Raw genomic sequence first — 23,306 nt, forward strand, 5'->3', positions numbered from 1 at the left:
CGAGTCAATGAATTAAATTCTTCTTCAAATGAGGCTGGCCCCAGATCCCTGCAATTGCGTATTTCAAATGTCAGCTCAATCAAACGACTGGGTCAAAAGTTATGCCCTCTCAAAGTGCAGTACATAACAGAGCACAGAATGAATGACCTAGCCCTCTTCTGGTAATCAATTACCACAGGAGGGCTAGTTCATACATTCATTGAAGAGCTTTGCAGTGCCTTTTGAGACGGCATAACTTTTGATCCAGTCGCTCGATCAAGCTGAAAATTGAAATGAGTAATTGTTGTAGCCTGGGATCATTCTCATTTGAAGGAGAACATAATGCGTTAACTCAATCGCGAAAAGCTAATTCCCAAACCAAGCGTCCCCGTCCATATTCCAGTTGTTCATGACTTGACCCATGGAAATTACAATACCAGGTTTAACTTAACCAGATGTATCACTCGATTTCATGCAATGCACTCACCCGTGTAGTGGTTCGGCAAAAGTTGGACTCGCACGAGTCCTCTGATTTTTTTACTTTTGGCCGGACTCGAGTCTTTTACTAGTCAGGTCAAGCAAAAATACTCCTCTTGGATAACCGTTATTCACCACCGAATAGTTGGCGGTGACTGCAGGACATCTTCTCACCGTTTGGCACTTTCGATTACTCGTTCATCCTTTTATTCTTTTTTTTTTGTTTCTGTGTTTGACCAACAGAAGTCGGGCATTAGTATGGGACCAGAACTATCCTTCCACATTGTTCATCGGATTGATCCCATGCACTAAACATGAGTAATTGATCGGGTTGATGCGGCTAAATCAGGCTGTTGCAACGAGCCCACAACATGTAATCCAACCAACCAGTGACGAAAAGGGTCCATAGGCCATGCCAAATAGCAATACGCAGATATGTATGTCTCCCGAAGCCCGAATGGGCCCAAAAACCATTTATACCGCCTTCCTTTCAATTTGGGAACCATACCTCTTGGAACTAAGATAGATGTAATATAACCTGAACAGGACTTGCCGACTTTCATCAGCCGGTGTTCGGTTTGAAATCTTATTTTATTTGGCTTCTTTGGTAATCCTTCATGGACAATTGATAAAATTGGATAAGGTACCGTCCATTCTTCGAATCTACGACAGTTCGATGTTATCGTTGGGGTGGGTAAAGAACGATTTCTCGAGGCGACTGATCAGTTTATCGTCTTTGGGATTGGTTGATATGTTTTGATTGTGAAGGCCGGAATGAGCCTAGAAGAAAAGAGTTTTTCAGTATCATCTTGAGCATATCCCTGCCGCCAGTACAATCAATTCGTCCCCACACTTACCCACACAAGTAGCTGCGAAATAGCAATATTCCGAGAGTCGTAGGCAATGTGAAGGGGGGTTCTCTCGTCGTGAGGTGGGTTTATTGAGGAATTCAACTCATTCCCAAAACAGTGGAGCAACGCGTGAAGAACGCCCTTGACATCGGCTCTAAAGAGATGAAAAAGGAAGAATCTGTTCTTAGGCTCGCCGTTCACCAAAAAACCGCGTCAAATCATATCTTACCCGAGGATGGAATCCGTGAGGAATAAAGCAGCCTTAGAATAGCCGTTCGGTAGCGGCTTTAAATAATCATGATCTTTGTACTTGGCAATTATAAAAGCCTCCTTGTCTTTTTGGCTTCCCATTGGACCCGGTTTCCTATTAGGCGGTAATCGGTCTTCGAGGACCGAATTGGCCAATCGATTGCCCAAAGCAGTCATTACGGCAATATGACCGGCGGGCCATTCATCTAATTCCAACGAGCGCACACGCGAGATGTGGGAGCCTAATTGACGGTGGACCCCGGAGCACTCGATGCATACGAGAACACCCATGTTAATGCTGGCCCAATCAGGGTCTGAGAAAAATTAGCCATAAAAACTTGCCGTCATTCAACATCAAGTGTTCAATATGCCTTTATAAGCTTACCCGCATTCCCGCAATCCGCACATGCTAAGTTCCCCAAAGCATCTGTTCTAAGCAAAACTGAACAATTCTCCTCGGATCCCTTAGATTTGATCTTTTCGGCTTCTAATCCCTAATGAACAATTTTAAAGAAAAGGTTAAAATATCATAAAGTTGTATAATGCGCCCATATTCAACTTGCTTGAAGGGACGAGAGAATCTGTTGCTCAATCGCGTTGATCCACAAGTCTCTCTCCTCGACGGTGGTAGTCTCAAATTGCCATTGACGATTGTCTAAACTAACAATGTGGAATTCACAGTTGTCTAGATCTGCAAGCTCAAGCCAATAACAATGATCAGATAACTTACACCGACACCCAAGAAAATTAGCTTTGAAACTCACCTTCTGCGTCGGGATTTACTTTGACGCCGTTGTTCTTCAATTTCCGCAATCTTTTTTTCCCATTTGAGGCCTCAATGGGATTTTTCTCGGGACTTTCCGCCTCTTCATTAGCTGTGATGGATTCTTTGATGCGTTCAAAACCGGTCAACAAAACCTTCTCTGAGCTTTTCTTGTCCGAGCCAAAATGACTGGTACTGTTAGCAATCGAGATATTAGTGTCTTGGCTATTGATTTGATCTTCGCTGGACACGACTACTCGCGAACCCCTCGGTTTTTGACCTGGGACTTTTACAGTCACATACTGAAGTAGGATCTCTTTGCCATGGACATTCTCCATGTAGTCCTAAAAATTGACGGGGTAGTTATAAAATAACTAAAAAGCTAACACAAACGCCTCCTCTTTTCTCGGTTTTACTTACATGAAGGCTAGGATGATAAGTCATTCGTCCATCATTGCTCAGAGTCACGTATTTCTTTTTCCAGTCACGGCTGAAGCTATTGTTCGTTCGTTTGTACAGGTACCCTTGCCGGATTGGAATGGACCTCCCGGACCCAAGTTGAGCCGTAGGATTGGTTGGAACAACACTTTGTTTTTCTTCTTGATTTTTCTTATGCGGGGTGAACAGATTGGATCGCCTTCTGTTCTTCCTGGATGAGGTGGGCGTGAGAGTTGGGGTTAGGTTAGCGGTTCCACCAGAGGTTCCCAAAGGAGCTGATGTAGATGAAGGGAATTCTGATGATTCATTGGGATCTGGGCCCAAGCTGCACGAATCCAAGGCGTTGGATAAGACCTAAGTAAAAAAGGTTGGATATTTACATCAGTTTAAAAAAAATAGCGAACACATTGGTCAAGGATTAGTTCAATGTTTGTTGTTTTACCCCGTTGCCGTCCAACATTTCGTTGAAAGATGTCCCACTCCCTGGTGAAGGCAGTTTGCTGCGAGGTCGCTTGTCCACGAGGTCAGGAGAGGTGCGGAAGGATTTTCCCGGCCCTTGGATGAAGTCGTGATGTATTCCGTTGGCAGGCAGGAACTTCGTCACTGGATCTCGTCCCAAAGTAATCTTCTGACAAGCTAAATAAAAATAAAGCAACCAGATATAGATGACAAGCTCCTTTCGATAATGAAAACAAGGTCATAGAATGCTTCTAATGGCCTTATTTTTATTCGTTACATGGACGATAAATCTCGAATTATTGTTAGTTCTTAAATGTTTTTCTCACCTTCTTGGAACACTCGTTCCACGTTAAGACCGTATGTTGCACAAGTCTCATAATAAGCGCATTGATTCAGGTCGAAAGCTAGTTTCCGAGCACGTAAATCATCAATGACTCGGGGGCGGCAATCCGACAATACGTCTAAAGAAACGAAATTGAGGAGATGGTGTCAGACTAGGCGTAGTGTAATGAAAAGAAAAGCGCCAACCACAAAACCGTGTCTCACCTTGGGTACCGACAAGAATGATGGGGATACTTTGCAAATTTCGGAACTGCGAAATCTTGTGGTAGTAGTCAAGAATGGCATTGAAGCTAGCCTCGCTCTCCAAGTTGAAGACGAAGATGACCGCGTCCACCCAGTGAGAAAACTGTTTTGTGAAGAAGGTGACAGTGGGTAAAAAAAAGCCATTTAAGGAAGCAAACATTTGTGGAAAAACGCAATTTTACCTGATGTTCCGGCGGTCCGCCTTCATCGCGAATCAGCAATAAATAACTCCTATTGCCGACTACGACCTCCTTTTTGAATCGGCCTCCTTCCGGACTCTCCTCTTGCATGTACGAACCAGTGAGGTAGCGATGGACCAGGGCGGATTTGCCCGACGATAAGGACCCTACGATGCCAAGGCGCAGATCGGGTACTCCCCGGGAAAGGGTCCACTCTTGACTATTGACGAACGAATCTATAAAGAACAAATCCACCGGGAATGAAGTGAGCGCAGGATAAAGATGACTAAATAATCAACCGATGGACCTTACCTTCAATCGAGACCACGTGCTCGCGCACTTGCTGAGCCAGCAATGGGTCCGGAATGAGCTCGATGAGATCGTAAATGGCATAGATTGAGGGATGAACCGACTCAAATCGCTGGATTTCATGGCGAATAGAGTGGGAATGCGAGAGCGATAGATGAGCCGGGGTCGACGTTCGGTTCAAATCCCCCTCTTCCGATCGTAAGTGACCACCCGCTTCGTGACCACTCAGAGGGGCTTTCCCTCCACCCCCAGAGGACGCGGGCGTGGTGTGGGTCGTGTTATTGTAATGTGAGCCACCACTGCTGTAGGTCGGAGCAACGCGTCCAACCGATACGGGCGATACGCGGTTGTGCACAGACACCGAGGACACGGACCAAGGGGGCCGAGGATCCATGGCCAGTGCAACAGGCGTTCACAACTCGCCGATGGGTCGCTCAGTCGGTGAGGGGTCGGTGTGGTCGGTCTGGTGGATCAAGAGCTCACGGGTTGTTCCGGCAACGAGGCAACGAGGCAACGACACAATGAGAGCTCCTATCCCCGAGAGTGACCACTACACTAATCAAGTAAGGGGCAGACGAGCCAAGCACGCACACCACGTAAACCAGACATGGGACGAGCAGGAGGAAATGGGAGTGGCCGACAAGGGTCCGCCCCGCAATCACCCCTCCAATTAATGAATGGACGTGCAAAGGTCTACGAAATAGTCATTGGCCCAGTTATGGCCCACCCAAACAGCCGGCCTGCATTGCCGACCTGCCCCAAATGAGAGGCGGAATGGAATGCGGAATGGGGTCGAGATTGGGGAGCCCAATCCGGGTCGCCCTCTTAGTCAGGTCCGACGTAATCACCCTAAGTGGAATCTGACTCGAGAAACGACCGTCAAGCGCGTGCGGCTAGGCGTGGTGGGGTGGGTGGTCCACGGCAAGTGAGTCAAGCCCGAGGAACAACACGGTCGGGTTGTTATTTTTCGTTATTTTTCTCACTCTGTGTTCAGGATTTGGCCAGCCCAGCTGCACAACTCACAGGGTGACTCCAGCCTATGGCCCAGTGGATCGAGCTCGCCCATTAGTTTGAATGGCTTCTGATGGTATTTGCCATCTTACAATCAATTTCTCATCATTAGAACGTTTAGTCAGGCAATTTGTAGGACATTTAATCCGATATTATGGGATTGTTCATTTCAAATCAGCGTTATTGAATTAGTTCATAAAGACCAGAGTCATAGTGTGTGGTCGCCCTGAAAGTTCCTCAACCGCCGGACGGCCTCCTGAGATGGCCTAGTGCCCGCTAGTGCCCGCTAGTGCCGATAGATCGAGGGCTGGCAATGGCTGGGGCTCGAACCAAAGCGGGCTGGGACTTCTATCCACCTGGCCTCCATCAATATTTCAGGCGCGGAGATCCGCCACCAAGCGCAGGCCATCCATGTCCGTAGTCGTTGTCCTCACTTGCATGGTTCGATGATTGGTTGATCGCTAATCGGTCCGAAGCTCTCGAATTGGCACTCGATTAAGCTTAGCGTTTTTGATCCATTTTGAACAACTACAAGTGTTAGCTGTAGATCTAACCAATTATTCAATAATCAACCAGGTTTAGATTCTAATTATTATATTCGATATTTCATTGCTCCACATCAGCAATTCATCACGTCATCATTTAAGTTCAGGAATAATGTCAATATTTCTTTTTATTTTGATGACATTAAATCAGTTTGTGATAAAAATGGCCAATATTTCAGTTGTCTGTAAGAGGTTTTAGATCGAATCCATTGTTGATTTGCTGAGGCATGGACGACGTTACACTGGACATATTTAACGCCGCCAAATGTACCCGAATTAATAGTTTAACGGAAATTTTAGAAACCATTGACCTCAAGGTCCAGACCAGAAATTGAAAAGGTCATGGTCACCTTCTCCAAGCCAGGCAAATTCCCTCGCCATACACATTCGAAATTATAGGGAGGAATATGTCCAGTTTTAAGTTGTAGCTGGAGGAATTTCTGTCTAACAGGATTTTTTTCCTATTGTTCAAGTTTTTCAGGTGTCCAAGTTCAGTTGAGCTAAACTGGTGATACAACATGGACAGACCAAGAAATTTGACTTGTGCGAATAAAAATTACGAGTGACAAGACTTCGTGTAAAGTTCCAAAATATTTTTGATGTCGGTGTTTGCCAGAAACATGCAAGCACTCCTTGAAAGTGAGTCAAACGTGTTTTACTAACTACAAAGCGAAGAAGGAGGGAACTGCTAGACAATCCTGAAATTCTAATGTCAATCATCTTGAATTATTAACAATAAATACTTGAAAAGTGGACTACATTCACTTGGAATGATTATTAGCAGTAGTCTCTTGAAAGACCAGAAGGATCATATGGGTTGGATAAAAATTAACGGAAGTGATCGTCAATAATAGAAATAGATGATTTAGAATGATTCAAAGAATTCTATTTTCTGCCATTTTTGTCCATTTTCTGCCATTTTCTGCCATTTTTTGCCACTTATTTTGAACCAATTTCTACCATTTTCTGCCATCAATTTCTGCCAGGTGGTAGAAAATGGCTTTTAATAATTTCTCATCCCTTCCTCCATGGCTGGGAGTAATATGATCTTGACAAGAACGAACTTCCACTCAAAGAACTTCGGGTCGACGCCATTAAACACTCTGCTCGTAAATAAGGAAGGTAAAGATATTGAGCAGGAATATGAAGAAATAAGGGGTAGTTCTCCAAGATAATGGAACGTTCGATGAGCATATCCAACAGAGGGTGGGTAAAGATTTTCAAACCTGTGGTTGGATAAATCGGACATATAAGTTCAGAGATGGTTTCACGATGTTAACGCTATTCAATTCGATAGTCTCGCCGTATCGTGAATATGCCTCGCCCATTCCAGCTTCAATTTGGGCAACAGGTTTGCAAAAGGTTGAATAGGTAAAATGATGTTTTTCTGGGAGAGCTCAAAAAGGGTAAGGAAGGTATCTGATACTGAACGTTTTCAAAATCATTCATAAATGAATATTCGGGTTTTAGAGTCAATAGGGTCAAGTCGTCGAGGTTTGACATTCGTTTTGAGGGCATTTTCAAGGCCTCGAAAATCAGAAATGAAAAAAATAGTTCAATCATTGAAGGCCTTCTATTTCTTTCTTGGGTTCCTGCATTGTTCATTTTTTTCCCTCAAATATTCATGATGGAGACGTAGACATTGATCTTGTTACGCTTCAATCCAGACTTGAACAAGTTTTTGACTAAAAGTTCAGATCAACCTTTTACTCAAGAGCTAACCTGCTGATCTGTCAACTCTATGTAATTCGTTGTTGGATCGGGTTAGATCCAATATCATATGAACATTGAAAGAAAAAAGAACTAAGAATTATCCACCTTGAATTGCTGGACATTGCATTTCAAGCAATGGTTAAATGGTAAGGAAATTTGTAGATAATATGATCGATTTTATCTTCTCGAAAAGTGGAAATATGACAAATGAGTTACTAGAATAAGTATGATACTTGAAATGTATCTTACTTGAAATGGGAAGATATCAAGAAATTGATGCCCCCATCAGAATTTGGCTTCAAGTGATTAATCGGAAGTGATTGATGTCAAGACCTATTTTTACTCTTTGATTGAAGTTGGAACATGAAAATTAAAAAAGAAACTATTCAAACAAGTTCGCTTTTGAGAATCATGTCTGCAATAACGACAGAGTACCAAGTTTCCTTCTTTCCTTCCCCATTATTCGTGTTTTTTGCCATAAGCCATAACCATGTATTTCCAAGACTCTCGGAGTTAGATCATGATATTGCAAGCAATAGTGGAGCCAACACAAGATGGACAATAGCCTAAAGAAGAAGAGTGGTGGAGGTTGGCCAGCCAACATTTGTAAAATGGAATAGCTCGCTCTAACCAATATTATGTGGGAAAGGAACTAATTGACTTAAAATTGGCCTCCGAATTAACATAATCTGGTTGTGCCATTACTCGAGAGACTCTTTGCAAGCATTCTAGTTTTAGAAGCCGAATGCTAAACACGTCAATTTTAAGTTCAAAATTGCTTGATCCTCATTGAAAAAAATCGACCCATTTAAATTCAACCTTGACCAGTCCTATGTTTTTGCCTCTCACCCATTATCGCTTTTGATTTGTTGACCAATTCTAATGATCATGGTAACCAGGGCTTGGGTAACGGCGTTACTTGTAACTCTTTACTTTTTAAGTAAAGCTGCCAGCAATGCGTTACATTTCTGCAAAAGTAACGATATCGGTAAGAGAACGGTTTTCAGCCCTCGTGTTACGGTACTTTCTTCTTTTTTATTAACCAAGGGGGAAAGTATATAAAAAAAGTTTCCCTCACTATTTTCTAAAAAGTTTCGTCTCAAATGGAATTTCCTGGACTGTTCTTCTTCCTTGACTGAAGCATCGGTCCCAACTCAGCGGGGAGAATTCATTAAAAACTTAAACTTCCCCTTTTGAGCGTTTCGCCTCTTTTTAAGTCCATCAATTTCTTGAAACCGTGTAGAGAAACTTCAAATGATAGAGACTTTTCGTTCTGCGTTTGAGGACTCTTTAATCGCAATCAAATATTAATCAAAAGTCATATTTTTTTCATGTACAAGCGTCCTAAGATGCTTATGATTGAAGCATTCGTTAATTATCCTTACAAACTACTTGGCAAAAAGGAGGGCAATACATGCTTAATGGTTTGATTGTATTAAAGTCTTCCCGATTCCTTATGACTTCGGGGTTTCCAAAGTTATCTTCTGTAAAGATTCGCTCTTAGTATTTGTCAAGTAAACAAAACCAAAAATAGCTTGCAATTTTGACCAAAAGGTTTAATTCCAATAGTCGAGGCGAGGACAAAAATATTCCATGGTTCAAGAGAGACTAGGAGCTTTTGTTTGCCTCCATGGTGCTGTTGATCCAATCCAAGTAATTCCTGACGTTGGTATAGATCCCTGGCATGCCTTCAGTCGCACATCCAACGCCCCAGCTGACGATTCCTGTGAGCAAATACTCTCCGTCTTTTTGACAGGCCAATGGGCCACCACTATCGCCCTGTAACAGAGAATCACGCCTTAGTTACAACTTGTAATTAAGGACAAACATTGGTTTATGGTACAAGGTCGAAGAGGGGGAGCCTCACCCAGCTAGCGAAGCCAGCCAGGACATCATCAATTTCCAAAATCTGATAGGCGGTGTCATGCCCGGTAACATATTAGTTATTCGTCTGAGGGTGTGGTTATCGTTAAGAAGTTTCCTTCCAGTTGGACGGAATTTTCATGTTCTCTCTCCCCTTTACCTGACAGGCATCCTCGGTCGAGCCTCCCGCACAAATCATAGAACTGCCATGTCTGTCTAATGGGAATTTGGTTGGGACCATTTTTTTGCACGTTTCAGGGGAAACCACCAACACCTTGGCCTCTTGCAGACGTTCAGGATCATTATTTTCGTGGCTTTTCAGATGACCCCAGCCAGTGATGAGACAGGACTGGCCGGTTGGATCAAAATCTGAGGGTGCCAACTTCAACGGAGTTCCTGCAGATTGACCCCCTTCAAGTTTCAGTTTGATCAAGGCGATGTCACCGATCTTGGTTTTTCTGAGACGAGATAAGCATATTTAGCTAGATGTTTTCGATCAAACCATTCCGCTCATACGCAAGCTACTTACTCATCGTAATCATGGATAATCAACTTGTCGATCAGATACTTTGAATTATTTTTGTTATGCATATCCCAAGCTCCTACCATTACCCTGAGCTTTTTGGAATCCCTATCAAACAAGAATGTTAGACGTTTAATATTTTGACTTTTCAAAAATCGCCGTCATCTTACTTGTGAATGGTACAATGAGCCGCTGTGACCACCCATTCCGGAGCGATGAGGGCCCCTCCGCAATAATGAGCTGTTCTCTCATTACTGGATTCTCGGCTGGCCTCCAACGCAAATTGAAGCGAAACTTGGTATTCAATTTCACCTATAAAAGAATATAAAAAACGAGTACACATTACGATTAGAGATATCCCGTTTGAGTTGCCTTTTGGGTTGTGACTATTGGCAAAATCAGTTCATTACAGATAGCCAAAATTAGTCCTCAAATTGTCTTGGATAAATTTGTCCTCAATTGCTGACATAATCTCTAATGGTGGGGAACATTAGGAGATGGATCAGAGGGCCCCCTTCACTAACCCCAATGTTGAACAAAAAAGGAGTTAGTTATCTTATTTGTAAGCCTCAGTTACAAAACTAATAACCAAAATAGATCAATAATTCATAAAGGCCATTCATTCATTCATTCATCTTTTTTAGCCTAGCAGTTGTACTCGAGGTGGCCTTTGACAATAAGTTGTTAATTTCAGGCTTAAACAAACGTACAAAGTTGTGAGAATATCATATTTGAAATATTGTAAATGCTCAGTCGTGCTCGGTTGCCCGACCACCGAGCGTTACGCCATTGATAGGCTAATTTAGTAAATAAATCAATATACGAGTGAAATGAAAGGGCTGTAAATTTTCTCTTTGTCCAGAATGGGGAAATGCAAATATTCTCATCCATACCTCTAGAAGTGGGATGACCATGAATGATTCGGCTATCATGATTGGAAAAGCTTTTGGTAATCCCCCAATCGACACATATCATAATGTAGAAAAAAAGGATCAAACTCATATTCCGACCACGGAACATGACACGTCTGAGCTGGGAGAATATGCCTCAACTAAAGTCATCTTTGACGAAAGGCCTAAACGATCACTCTATTTACCAATCGTCATCGAAGAAGCACTTGTGTCACACTAGATAGGCGAGCGGTTACAGCTTTCACGGATTCACACTTGTTTAACACTTGCCACCAAACATACTAGGTTAGGCTTAATCCCAAATATCCTTTGTACTAGATAGCTATTTGCTCATTGATCAAGGCTCAGATGTAAAGGTGAAATGCGCTCGAGAGACAGACAAATATAATCAAAATCTACCATCTCTTAACTTGGGTAGTCCTGTAGGTACGCCGGAGTTGTTATTTTTTTCTACGGATAAGATATCACTTTCCTAGATAATTGATTCAATCAGAGTTGCAATTCAAAGCAAATCAAAGTCCCCAAGTATACATTGAGATCGCTCGTCAATTCTAACTTCAGCTCGCACCAAAGTGCAACAACTTGATCAATAGCAAGAAATTGCCTCGACATGCAAGGTACTTTTTATCGAAACATACTGCCTCATTCTTAAAAATGGAAAAAAAGCGTTTCATCCAAAAGCAGATCACCCGAATCAAATCTCTAGCTTCATGGGTAGGAATGGGTGCTCCTTTGGTCTATGATCTGTACCTATGTCGTCGGTATGTTAATTGCTCCGGGAATTGTCCCTCCAAGTTCTCAATGGGCTTCCTGCCCTCTTTTTGTGACCCATGCGACACCCGAATTTAAGAAGCTTCGCGCCTTTATCTCTCCTCGAGAGCAGTCAGTGAACCAATCTTTGTTGGGCTTTGGGTCATTCTCTCACGAAACGGTATCGTTAAACGAGCGAGGGCGGCGGCCATCCACTCATTTATCTCTGGGACTCGTACCAAGAAACGTACCAGAAGAACGAGAAAGAGAAGGAGAAGAAGTAGAAGTGCGTAGACGAAGACCCGCTGGCTTTACGTCTAAAGTTCGCCTGGTACGGGTGGTTTGAAAATCTGGTATGCCCTATCTGTATGGACTCGGTAAATGCTGCTGCAAGCAAGCATTGCCTCTGCTGCTATGTCTACTGCTACATTGGCTATGCTGAATTGCTGCTGGGGTGAAGAAATTCCATTGATTCCGTTCCGAACCCAAACCCTCTCGACCAAACTAACACTTATTGCGACGAACAAACATTTGGAACTTTAGCTTACTTTTTGCTCATCAACTTGAATGCTATAAAATTAAGCTGAAAAAGCTGTAAACACATAAGTTTTCACTCATGGTCAAATTGTTCAAGCATGCAACCCCATTCAAAGACCAAGAACTTTTTTCTAAGAGCGTTATACATAATAGTCGATGTCCTTCGCCAAACGAAAAGACCTCTAGCTTGTTCTTTCATGAATTCAATGTAGAGATGACATTTTTGGGTCCGAATTATTATGAAAAAGCACCACTTCTAGCATAGGATCGAGGACTTGTTAGAAGTTGGACGATCAGGTTGCAGGTTGAGCCATGTTTCCCAAACCCTCTGCACAAGGATGAGGGAAGAAAGAAGTTTTGGTGATCACCAACCTTTTGGAGTGACATGAAAGTTTCCAGGATCAGAAAATATGAATAAAGCTCACTCTATTAGGTTTTGAGTGCTTCTGGTGTGCTGTATTCATTACTCAAGTGCTTGTGGTCCAGGCCGAGGGGGGATTCGGAGAGCCAATCGAAAACTGACGCCTCTAGTTTACAAGCAGCACGTTCCCAACTTCTCTGAGAGGAGTTTGGCCGCCAGTGGACCCTTTCACGAGCGAGTCGGACGACAGAGTCAAGCATTCAAATTCTTTCGACCCAACCAAAATGACGACATCATCTTCAAAGATGAAGAGCAAACCGGGGCAGACCGTCTCATGACCAGGGTAAGTTTGAGATAATATAATGTCGCTTTCGACCTATAGTTTCAATGAGGACATTGATTTACATGCGTTCAAATACCATGCACTCGGTGGCCCGCTTCAAACCAAAAAAATCTAGATCTACCATGAATAAGATGGGGAATATTGTCAATGATAAGTGGGCGTTTCGTTTCCAATAACGATACGATTAGATGCTTGATTAACCGCATTTTTCGGGAGAAGCTTTCCCCATGCATTACTTGAAAAAATAAACCGTATGACCATAGAGCTTTCACCAGTATTGCTACTTTTCTAACCTCAGCGCTGTTTGGAGAAGCTCAACACGCTGGCCATTTCCGTGATGAACCAATGGCCAGGGGTTCGACTTCGAGTGACCGAGGCATGGGACGAGGATGCCCACCATTCCCATCAATCTCTACATTACGAAGGTCGCGCTGTGGACATTACCACCTCTGATCGGGATCGAACAAAGTACGGCCTTTTAGCGCGGTTGGCCGTCGAAGCTGGCTTCGATTGGGTTTACTATGAATCCAAATCCCATATTCATGCTTCATGCAAGACCGGTAAGTGGGCTACCCTACATGCAGCGAGTGCTGTTCAGGAAAAGAGATTCCAAAAAATAAGCCCAGTTTTCGTTCTTCATTCAACAGAGGCCACGGACAAATCCATGGGAGGTTGCTTTCCAGAAAAATCTTGGGTTCGCACGGCTTACGGCAAGAAACTGCGTCTGGATCATCTCGACGTTGGGGATGAGATTTTGTGCATTGACCAGAACGGTCAGTTCAAATTGTCTCCCGTTATAGCATTTCTACACAAGAGTCCCAATGAAAATCAGACATTTCTCCAAATCGAAACTGATAGTGGTCACACCTTGAGTATCACGCCCAAGCATCTCATATTTGTTCCTGAACATAATCACATCAATGATGTGGAACAAAGTGGGAGTAGCATTGTGGCCCAAATGGCCAAGGAAGTACAAATTGGACAAGACATTTTGATCCAACACAATGCCAAACAATTCCGCAGTGCCAAAGTTGTTCAAATAAATGTGGTCATTGAAAAGGGCTTGTACGCTCCTTTGACCGAGGAGGGCACCGTGATAGTCAACGACATCTTGGCATCCTCATATTCACATGTGCACAGTCATTCTCTAGCGCACGCATCATTTTTGCCAATGCGTCTCTTCTATAACCTTCGATCCCATTATTCTACGGGACGTGCCAATAGACTTTCATCTTCTGAGCATTCTGAAATAATCGAGAATACAGTCGAGGGCATTCATTGGTACGCACGAGGTTTGTCGTACTTGGGGGCTCTTTTTCTGGACGAAGATTGGGCGTCCTAGAATGAGTTGAAGCTGCAACAAACAAGGGTAACCGAGACCCTCTCCAATTGTTGCAACATTCAATATGCTGGCTGTGATATGTCTTGATGTCTCAATTACTTTTTATGTCTCATATATGACACGAGAGAATAAAACCATATTTATAATTTGTGAAACATGCGCGGATAGATGTTAACAAAATCGTCAAGAGAAAAGTGAAGGCAAGATTTGAAAACATGAGAATGGGAAAAAATGGTCCGTGAAACAACCATCTCAAAAGGAGAGCAAATAGCTTTTCCACTCAGACTTCATGCATCATGAGGTTTTCACACATGAGGAGATCACACGATTTTTTTAATCTTCCTTTGAAACTCGAATTTGTTGAAAGCTAAGTAATTTTTCAAAATTGATAGCATGAAATAGTTATTCATTTAAATCTTATAGCGTACAATAATTAGATGAAATGTAAGCTCATCCACATTCTCAAATAAATCACTCAGGAATACATAGTGATTATTAGAGTTGTTCAAATGCTGCAAATAGAATTGGCAAAAATGCACTCAAAGATGCAATGAAAAGGGAAAGAATACAAAGAAAATGTAGATATTTTTCATTTTGGAAAAAGTCATTAGAGAAATTGTGAAAGGCAAAAAATGACGGAAAAGTAGAAATGGAAGAGAGCATTAACGACGGGTGCTAATGTTTTCTTCATAAGCTCTCTTTTCTAAATGTCTTATTTCGGACCTAAACTGTCCTGGGAGCCAAAATGGAAAAAGGTCAATTGTGTTAGGCCAATAGGGCAACCCTATCTAAAAAGTTTTCTTCAGTATCCATTTTCAAACGAGGTAATATCAATCAAAATAGATACTAAGAGAAAAGTCTTATAATGATATTTGTAAAAGAAAAGTTGTATGAATACCTTAATTCCACCTTTCTATGTTTTAGAGAATTCTTTTTTTTTTTTTAGCATAACTCTCGATATTTATGAACTTCGCCAGTCTCCGAATTAAAGCTCTCTTTGAATGTATTGGGACAACATTGGTAAACTTAGGTATAGGGACCCTTGTTGTTGACCTATCATGTTAAAATAATCTTTACTGAATAATAGGCCCATATTGCTATGATCATAAAATTAATTCATGAAGTCATCCACGGGGTGGGCCTTTTTGTAAAGAACTATCTCTTCTATTCCAATTTCGCTGTTTGTGGCCTCATCCATTTTTGCCTCAATATAAAATAGCTTTAATGATGCTCAACTTCGGCTCAAAAGTTATTTTCTTCATAAGGTTAATATTTACTCTTGAGTCTGCCTGGAGAGGTCACCCTTTAAGAATATACAGCTCACCATCAATTTTTGGCAGATTTAAAAAGTTAAATTTCTTGCCAGATTTGTGGGATGCATCTTGCACCTTCTTGCATTGATTTTGATATTCCCATCAACCTTTTGGGTGCATTTCATTGGATTCAGTAAGCAGGAAAATTGATAGGCTTGAAGCTATCACAACATGATGGTTTCGTCGCTTCCTCGATTTGAGTTTTGAACGGATTAGAAGCAGACTTAACTAAGGTCAACGCAAGAGCAATAGCTCTACCTGCAGTACATGATCATTTACATTTTTTCACTGATACCGGATCAAATAGACCTTCTTAGGCCAGATTAATCACAAGATTGAATGCCCAGAGAAAATCGGCTCCTAAAGTTGCCGGCAACGGGACAAGATACTCAGCCAACGTAAAAGTTCCACCGAACCATATGTGATGTTCCCAATTTAACGTCAATCATGGGGACGTTTAGGCAAGCAGGTTCGTTTGTTTGCTGGTACCAGAGTCAGTGATGCAAGTTTGAGGCTTCAAACACGTTTTTGAGAAGCTGACCCTTCTTTCGAATTTCTATATGAGGAAAGGTCAGCTTCGTTTAAAACTAGTTTGAAACGCCAATTATGCATCACTGGCATTGGCAGGCAAGTTTGTTTGCTGGTACCAGCGGTTGCCTAAATGTCCGAATAACATAGATGATAAAGCTTCGGGTAATCCGCCGATAAACAATCTCAAATATAAATCCAAGGATACACATTAATGAAATTGTCCACCAACCAACAAATCCGTACCGATAAAAGAGTAGATCGTAATAGCCGAAGGAACCCATACCAACCAAAGGGGAACTCCAACGATGACGAAGGGAGGCCATCAATGCAAGTCGGTTGCTGTTCCACGAGTATAACACGAGTGACCGACTGCGCCACGGAAAGATTGTTAAAAGAAGTTTTATAAAGTAACTTAAATTCGGGTGATTGGATGTGGTAGTCTGCAGGGAACAATGGATGAGAGAAGAATGATGAGGTGGCATAAAATGATGGGGAACCGGTATTGGAAGAAAGCAGGAAGAATGCACATATACGGAATCATTCCAATGGATGTATACGAGACACAGGCGATACTAATTTGGGCACCAGAGTTAACTAAATAGGATTCATTGTTCCATTTACTAATGAGTAATGACAAAGAGTAGTTAATCATCAATGCCCATTATTGTTGGTCGATCTCCTCGTTTCCTAAAAACGTGGTACAAAAGAACACGGTTCTTCGCAATGGAAAGCCTTGGTCCCGTATCGTTGATGAAATCTGCACCACTGGTTCCCAAGAGAAAATGGGGCGGCAGGATCCGGTCGTATCCGCCACGGCACGAATTAATGGGCTCTATACTGAAACCAACTTGCTGGCCTGCAACGCTAAATCTCCAGCACCCAAAGTATCCAATTCCAGAAGAAGATGCGTTTTCACCTCTTTCGGGAGATGATCCATGGAGAGAGACTTCAACAAGAAACAGGGTTCATGGTCTCGCGCCAGTGCCAGCATCTCGCTCATTAGTTCTGACGGTCTCCTATTCCCCAGTGGCGATACGTGAATGAAGTAAGTCTTGGGCTCGTTGATAATAGGAGAGCGAAAACGAGGACAGAACACTTCATATTTTGAACTGACTGGTATCGGCCGTACGTTTAGCTTAGCTTTGATCCAAAGATGCAACGACATGATGATATTTAGTGTCGTCAACCGTGATTGATCTCAATGCAAACTGAGATTCAGCCTGGATAAACCAAAAAGTGGGTTCAGACCCCCAAACACACGGTAGTTTGGCAGACCCCGCGTCCGCCATCACCTTATTCCGGGAAGACATAATGTTTCGTGTCACTACCCATGGACGACGTCACACTGGACATATTTGACGCCGCCAAATGTACCCTAATAGTATAACGGAAATTTTAGAAACCATTGACCTCAACCTCCCGACCAGAAATTGACAAAATCATGGTCACGCTCTCCAAGCCAGGCAAATTCCCTTGCTATAGACATTCAAAATTATAGGGAGGAACATGGCTAGTTTTGAGCAGTAGCTTGAGGAATTCCTGTCTACCAGGATTATTTTCCTACTGGTCAAGTTTTTCAGCTGTCCAAATTAAGTTGAGGTAAACGGATGATACAAGATGAACGAACTGTGAAATTTGACTTGTTCGAATAAAGATTACAAGTGACAAGAATTCGCGTAAAGTTCCAAAAAAATTTATGTGAGTGGTTGCCAGAAACATCCAAGCACTCCATGAAAGTGAATCAGACGTGTTTTATTAACTACAGAGCGAAAAAAGGGCCAACTACTACATGATCCTGGAATTCCAATGTCTTTCATCTTGAATTATAAACAACAATATATGTGAAAATTGGACTATATTGATTGGAAATGATCAGCAGTAACCTCTTAAACAGGATGGAGGGTGAAAACCGATCCAAGGTAAGGCCTAACTCATCGTTTTAGCCCCGTTTCTTAATGTGATCAAGCCTACCGGGGTATACGGCGACAAATTGATAGACCTCCAGTTAAATTGAGACCTCCATGCACTACCCAATCTTCTGAAGTTCAGTTTGTCGGGTTCACCAACGGAGCAATCACAAAATTCAGTACGCGTACTGCGCTTGATACATTGGCCATGTACTAAAACAATTTGATCTCAAAAACTGAAGAAATTTAATCTTGAAAGGATAGAAAACGCGAGATAATCAAGCCGTTTGGGAAAATATCATCTAAAACAAGAAGTGCCAAAAGCACCGAAATCGGAAAAAATGTGGCATGTTGTTTAGGAACAAGATGAAACATTGTTTGGTAAAGGGAGAAAAACTGTTGCCCAAATCAATTTGCATAAAAACAAAGGAATTCGAATAGCCTTGGGGGACTATTAAAAAATATCAGAGAATATAGGGGTACATTTTCAAAGAATGGACAAAAATCTTTAGAAATATTAAGCCCTAACTTAAAAACTTGACATAGAGCGGATTTTTTCAAGGAAAAGTTTGCGTTTTTGTAAGGTAACCCCATTGGGTTCTCATAATAGTTACCATTAGGAGAGGCACACATTAAAGTCAATGCTTGTTACTTTTTGCCGACATATTTTTATTTCTCTCTCATTTGTTTCACCTCTTATTTCTCAAACGTTAAAAATGACGTTTTCTTTTCAGTTTTATACCATCCTTTTTCTGCAAAAGTAACGGTAACGGTAAAGAGTTACTTGTTCTAAAAAGTGACGGTAACGTAATAAAAAAAGTGATGTCATCAAATGGCCAATTCTTGGTTCTGGCGAACAACTAAACATAAGAGTTGTGGAGGTGGAGGTAAGTTGAATTCCCAAATCATGTTTTTGGAAATCACTGAAGACAGAGTGCTAGGTATTTTGGCAGATGAGAAAGTGTTCCGTATTACCACGCGTAATCAGAGCTTGGAAATATGAAAAATTAGCATTTCAAATAATTTTAAATTTACCCAATACTTTATTTTGACTTAATATAGCATCACACAATGCAACAAAGTGATTGGCCAATTAATTTGTGGCAAGTTTTCGTCATCGAATTTGGTGGTCAATTTTGACGAAAACTAGAACATTCAACTTGCAATAGCTAAGTAGCCGCTTTAAATACAGTAAAAATTGGATGTAAGATCATCGAATATAAGAGCAGGGTTGTGAATTCCCGAATCAAAATATATATTAAAGTATGGTAAAGTAGCATCGAATATAAGAGCACAAAATTTTGGGCCACATCGTGTATGTCACTAAGGGATCCCTCAACCTTAACTAATTGTTTCCTACCAAAAATGAAACTTCTTAGCCGATTGAGAACCTTGCCTTGGATCCCAATCTCATGGAGCCTGTTAACTATGATCCACCTTGTCAAAGGCCTTGGCAAAGTCGAGATAAACTACATCGACTGATTCATGGCTCTCTAGTCCCTCAATAACCTGCTCTATATACTCAATCAGTTGGGTAACCGTGCTAAAATGTGCTCGGAACCCATGCTGGCTAGGAGGAAGGACTTCATGTATATCAAGAAATTCAACAAGTTTGAACTTCATGATCTTCTCAAACACCTTCGCAATATTCGAAGTGAGAGAGATCGGCCTATAATTACTGGGGAGTGACTTATCTCCCCCTTTGAAAATTGGAACAACATGAGCTACCTTCAGAGAAGAGGGGAACTTGCCCTGGTCCAAGATGCAACGCATCAAGTACGAGAAAACAGGAGCAAGAACCAGTGAGCATCTCATCAGAAACTGAGATGTCACTCCATCAGGGCCAGGGGAGCTCGAGAGTCTCAAGTCCCTTATGGCCTCTAAAGCATCCTGATCTGTGACTACAAGATCATTTAAATGCTCAACTTGACAAGCCTTGCCAGTCCCAACAAACTCATCAATAGAGCAATGGACTGTTGCTCCTAAACTCAGTGGAGTTGAAAACACACTAGGTCATGTGTCTCCAACACCCAACAAACAAAGCCAAAGAAGAAATCTCGACCATTATCATTGACATTTGATTTGGCTTCCTGCGTTCGAATTCGGATTACTTGGGTGGTTTGGGCTCTGTGAAGATATGAGGCCAATAGCCCGGACATACAAGGTACGGAAGTTTATACTATCTATGCCTTGGTTTAGGCATTGGCTGTTTCAAAACCGCCCATTGCAAGATGAGCTTGTTGCACTTCAATGATATTATCCACCTAATGTATGAGTATGGAGAGGACAAACACATTAAGCGGCAGCATCAAGCTCCAACTCAGAGATCCTAAAGATATATACAATAACATCAGTATAAAAACAATAGGTGTGTTCTAATGACGTGCAAAAAATGTCGCAATAAGCACACTTATTGGATGATATGCTATCGGTCACACTTTTAACGTATTCCTGATTAATAACGCTAACCCTTTTGTTAACAATGCCCACCACTTTAGCAACGTTAAGTAACGGATTCCATTCATTAAAAGTAAGCAGAACAGTTCGTTCAAGTGTTTAGGAACAATTGAAGCATAGTTTTGATAAAAATAACAATATTCTTGTATCCTTTTATACTTTCAAACTTCAATTAATGTCCGGTTCACAGACATCAATTTTAGATATGCATGATTCAACAGAGGTATTAGCGTAAATTATAAGCAATTATCCTGTCTATTAAAAACAGCATTCAGTAGCACGCGTCTTTTGATATATTGAGTGTCTTGACACCCCAACGGTCCAATGATCCAATGGTCCAATGGTCCAGTTACTTCCTGAAGCTTGACCAGGGTAAGTTGACGTTTGACCATTAAATAATGCCAGCAATCCGACAGAAGAGACACATACTAAGGGTTTTTAAGGCTTCGTTGGTGTTGTTGGGGTTGTCTTTAAGGTAGATAGAAACCACTGAACCAACAAATGGTTACCGAATAGCGGATAATATTGCCGTGAATTGGGCAGGCCTCTCTTTGGGAAGCTGACACCAGTGTCCTCGTCCACACCTCGGATCACTCCCGGACAATGAATACACTTCATGACAGCTCAAAAAATGTTCATAGATTTGTAAGTGCCAGAGGTTAAGATTCGTAGAGTTGACTGAAGCCTGATTTGTCTCTACACATTAGAGTTGATATGATCACGAGTTTGACCTTTGTCATCAATCTGAGTGAGGCTCCAACTAAACAGGACACCGAATAAATCATTTATCATGATCCCCGAGGTCCCCAAATCAAAATCTAGATGGTCAGGCCTCGGTGCAAACGCTATTCACTTTTCCCCGGATGGCTCAGGAGTACTAGGTTGTTGTAAACCTTAAGATCATCAAAGAACTGCACCAGATCCTCGGACCCACCAACGCAGGCATACTTACCCCAGGGTCACTCCTTCATGATTATGTCGTCATCACAAAAAAGATAAATTGAACGAGATGCGGGACTAAGGCTTATCGTTTGACTTCATAGCTTGAAAACGCTTCTTGCCTGATAGAGCCAGGAACTACAGTATATTTCTCAAAGAATTGAAAGAAGCCTCACAACATTATCAAACACTTGAAAGTGAAGGCTTAACAAATTAATAAAAGTTATTTTAAAGTCTGCACTCGTTTCCCCAAGTTCTTATCCACGTGTTTTCCCCACCCCTATGTTGGAAATGTAATCTGCACTTGATGAAAAGGTTGAGTAGAGTTCTGTATAGATTGTTCCGTCTCTGATAACTGTCGTCTAATATGCTTAGTAAGAAAACGAATGACTCCACACCAATCTTCAGTTTTGCTCGATGGCAGAGAGCAATTAACTCACTGTGTTTGAATGTGATCTTTATTCAAAAAGGAATATCGATTTGTAGGTTGGAAGGCCGCATACTTGGATGATAATCAAACACGAAAACCCGCCTTTTTTCTCACCCCTAGTTGAGGAATACCTTTGTTTAGCCCCTCCAATAGGAGACAAGCCTTGCAAACACTTAAGCTGGACATAAAACCACATTTGGTGCACTTGGACTTAGTAGGGAGTTTCTCTTCCACCAGGTTAGTGAACTTCAAATCTTCGCCCGAGTTGATGATATCCAAAATGGAGGAGGGCCGAATCTTCTCCAGCTCTTTGATCAATGTCCGGGCGTGTCCACGATAGGCATTGGGCGAATACTTGCACTCGGTGGAAAAATAGTCGAGACCCTTGAAATAGGCGTACATAACAATCTCTTTCTCGTAAGTAAACTTGAACGGTTTGGAACGAGGTAGATCCGTGGAGTTGGCATCACGATCCTGAAAGATCTCGAGACTTGGAGCTGATTCTCAAAGCGATCAGTCTTCTTCGACTTACCTTGGTGGTGATAGCAGTGCAACGCTGAAGTCGAGCAACATCGCCGCGCAAGATATTCATGAGCACCGTTTCAGCAATATCATCTGCATTGTGCCCGGTCACGATCTTATTGACGCCCAGTAAGGCTGCACCACGGTCCAAGGCTTGTCTTCGAAACACGCCACAAAAGGTGCAATTGTTTTTCAATCCGATCTGGGCCACAATGCGATCCATTGACCAACCGTACAACTCTTCGTAAGACAGAATTTTGAGGGGCAGGTCATACTGCTGGCTGTTCCGCTTGACCGTTTCTAAGCTGTCGTCACGATATCCGCTAATGCCTTCGTCAATCGAGAGCAAGATGAGCTCCAATCCGTAGTGGTAACGATCGTTGAGCGTCTTCATAATGTAGGCTAAGACGGTGGAATCTTTGCCGCCCGAGGCGCCCACGGCCACGCGATCTCCGCGCTCAAACAGACCGTTGTCCACAATGGCAAAATGAATTTCCGTTTCGAAGGACCAAAAGAAGCAAGGCTTGCACAGAGCCGCACCCGTTTTAGGTCGCTGGAACAACATCAAACTGGTGGCTAAACTAAAGATGGTATGGTGTCAACTGAAGCCAACCAGAACATGATAAAAACAACCCGTTGAGGTGCACCAATCTGCCCGCTAGATAAAGCATTTATAACCTTTGTAGTGTGCATGCGAAGCGAGCGAATCCTTGAGCCAATTCTATTACATTTTACCTTGAGAACGGCCTTGTTACCACATTTAGATGCACATGGTAGCCCACCCATGACGAAGTTGACCTTTAGGATGAGGCAGTGCTGGAGTGGGATGGGGGTAAGGGGAACAAGACAGGGAGTGCAATAAGGCCAGTGGTGTTTGCTAGCACACTTCCCCAATCGGCCCCCGCGAGTGTCAAGCCTGGAGTGGATTCACAATCGAGTCACAACTCAGGTGGCCAAATCAAAACATTGTGGGAAACTGAAAGGAAGGCCAATTCAGATGAGTGATTGATGGGGTCTTA

At 42.3% G+C, this 23,306-nt stretch overlaps 4 protein-coding genes across 4 annotated transcripts; 1 reads left to right on the forward strand and 3 right to left on the reverse strand.

The window, feature by feature from the left end:
* Positions 1-1,028: 1,028 nt before the first annotated feature.
* LOC131878153 (centaurin-gamma-1A-like) lies at positions 1,029-5,304 on the reverse strand. Its single transcript, XM_059224055.1, has 12 exons — positions 4,293-5,304; positions 3,984-4,216; positions 3,763-3,904; positions 3,543-3,677; positions 3,200-3,393; positions 2,740-3,111; positions 2,321-2,663; positions 2,120-2,247; positions 1,942-2,050; positions 1,537-1,870; positions 1,314-1,461; positions 1,029-1,236 (listed from the first exon to the last, which is right to left on the reverse strand). The coding sequence occupies exons 1-12, from the start codon at positions 4,681-4,683 to the stop codon at positions 1,120-1,122; spliced, it is 2,646 nt and encodes an 881-aa protein (XP_059080038.1). The 5' UTR covers positions 4,684-5,304; the 3' UTR covers positions 1,029-1,119.
* Positions 5,305-9,089: 3,785 nt separating this feature from the next.
* LOC131878181 (trypsin-like) lies at positions 9,090-11,020 on the reverse strand. The gene is made up of 5 exons (XM_059224095.1): positions 10,838-11,020; positions 10,115-10,256; positions 9,951-10,052; positions 9,582-9,879; positions 9,090-9,337 (listed from the first exon to the last, which is right to left on the reverse strand). The coding sequence occupies exons 1-5, from the start codon at positions 10,962-10,964 to the stop codon at positions 9,167-9,169; spliced, it is 840 nt and encodes a 279-aa protein (XP_059080078.1). The 5' UTR covers positions 10,965-11,020; the 3' UTR covers positions 9,090-9,166.
* A 545-nt stretch (positions 11,021-11,565) lies between these two features.
* LOC131878836 (desert hedgehog protein A-like) lies at positions 11,566-14,343 on the forward strand. The gene is made up of 4 exons (XM_059225353.1): positions 11,566-11,569; positions 12,584-12,846; positions 13,145-13,406; positions 13,494-14,343. Exons 1-4 carry the CDS (start codon positions 11,566-11,568, stop codon positions 14,186-14,188), a joined length of 1,224 nt encoding a protein of 407 aa, XP_059081336.1. The 3' UTR covers positions 14,189-14,343.
* Positions 14,344-21,779: 7,436 nt separating this feature from the next.
* On the reverse strand, positions 21,780-23,242 carry LOC131879442 (cytoplasmic tRNA 2-thiolation protein 1-like). Its single transcript, XM_059225775.1, has 3 exons — positions 23,023-23,242; positions 22,298-22,840; positions 21,780-22,239 (listed from the first exon to the last, which is right to left on the reverse strand). The coding sequence occupies exons 1-3, from the start codon at positions 23,071-23,073 to the stop codon at positions 21,850-21,852; spliced, it is 984 nt and encodes a 327-aa protein (XP_059081758.1). The 5' UTR covers positions 23,074-23,242; the 3' UTR covers positions 21,780-21,849.
* Positions 23,243-23,306: the final 64 nt, after the last annotated feature.

The sequence above is a fragment of the Tigriopus californicus genome, chromosome 1 (genome assembly GCF_007210705.1).
Source record: "Tigriopus californicus strain San Diego chromosome 1, Tcal_SD_v2.1, whole genome shotgun sequence".
NCBI classification, from domain to species: Eukaryota; Metazoa; Arthropoda; class Copepoda; order Harpacticoida; family Harpacticidae; genus Tigriopus; species Tigriopus californicus.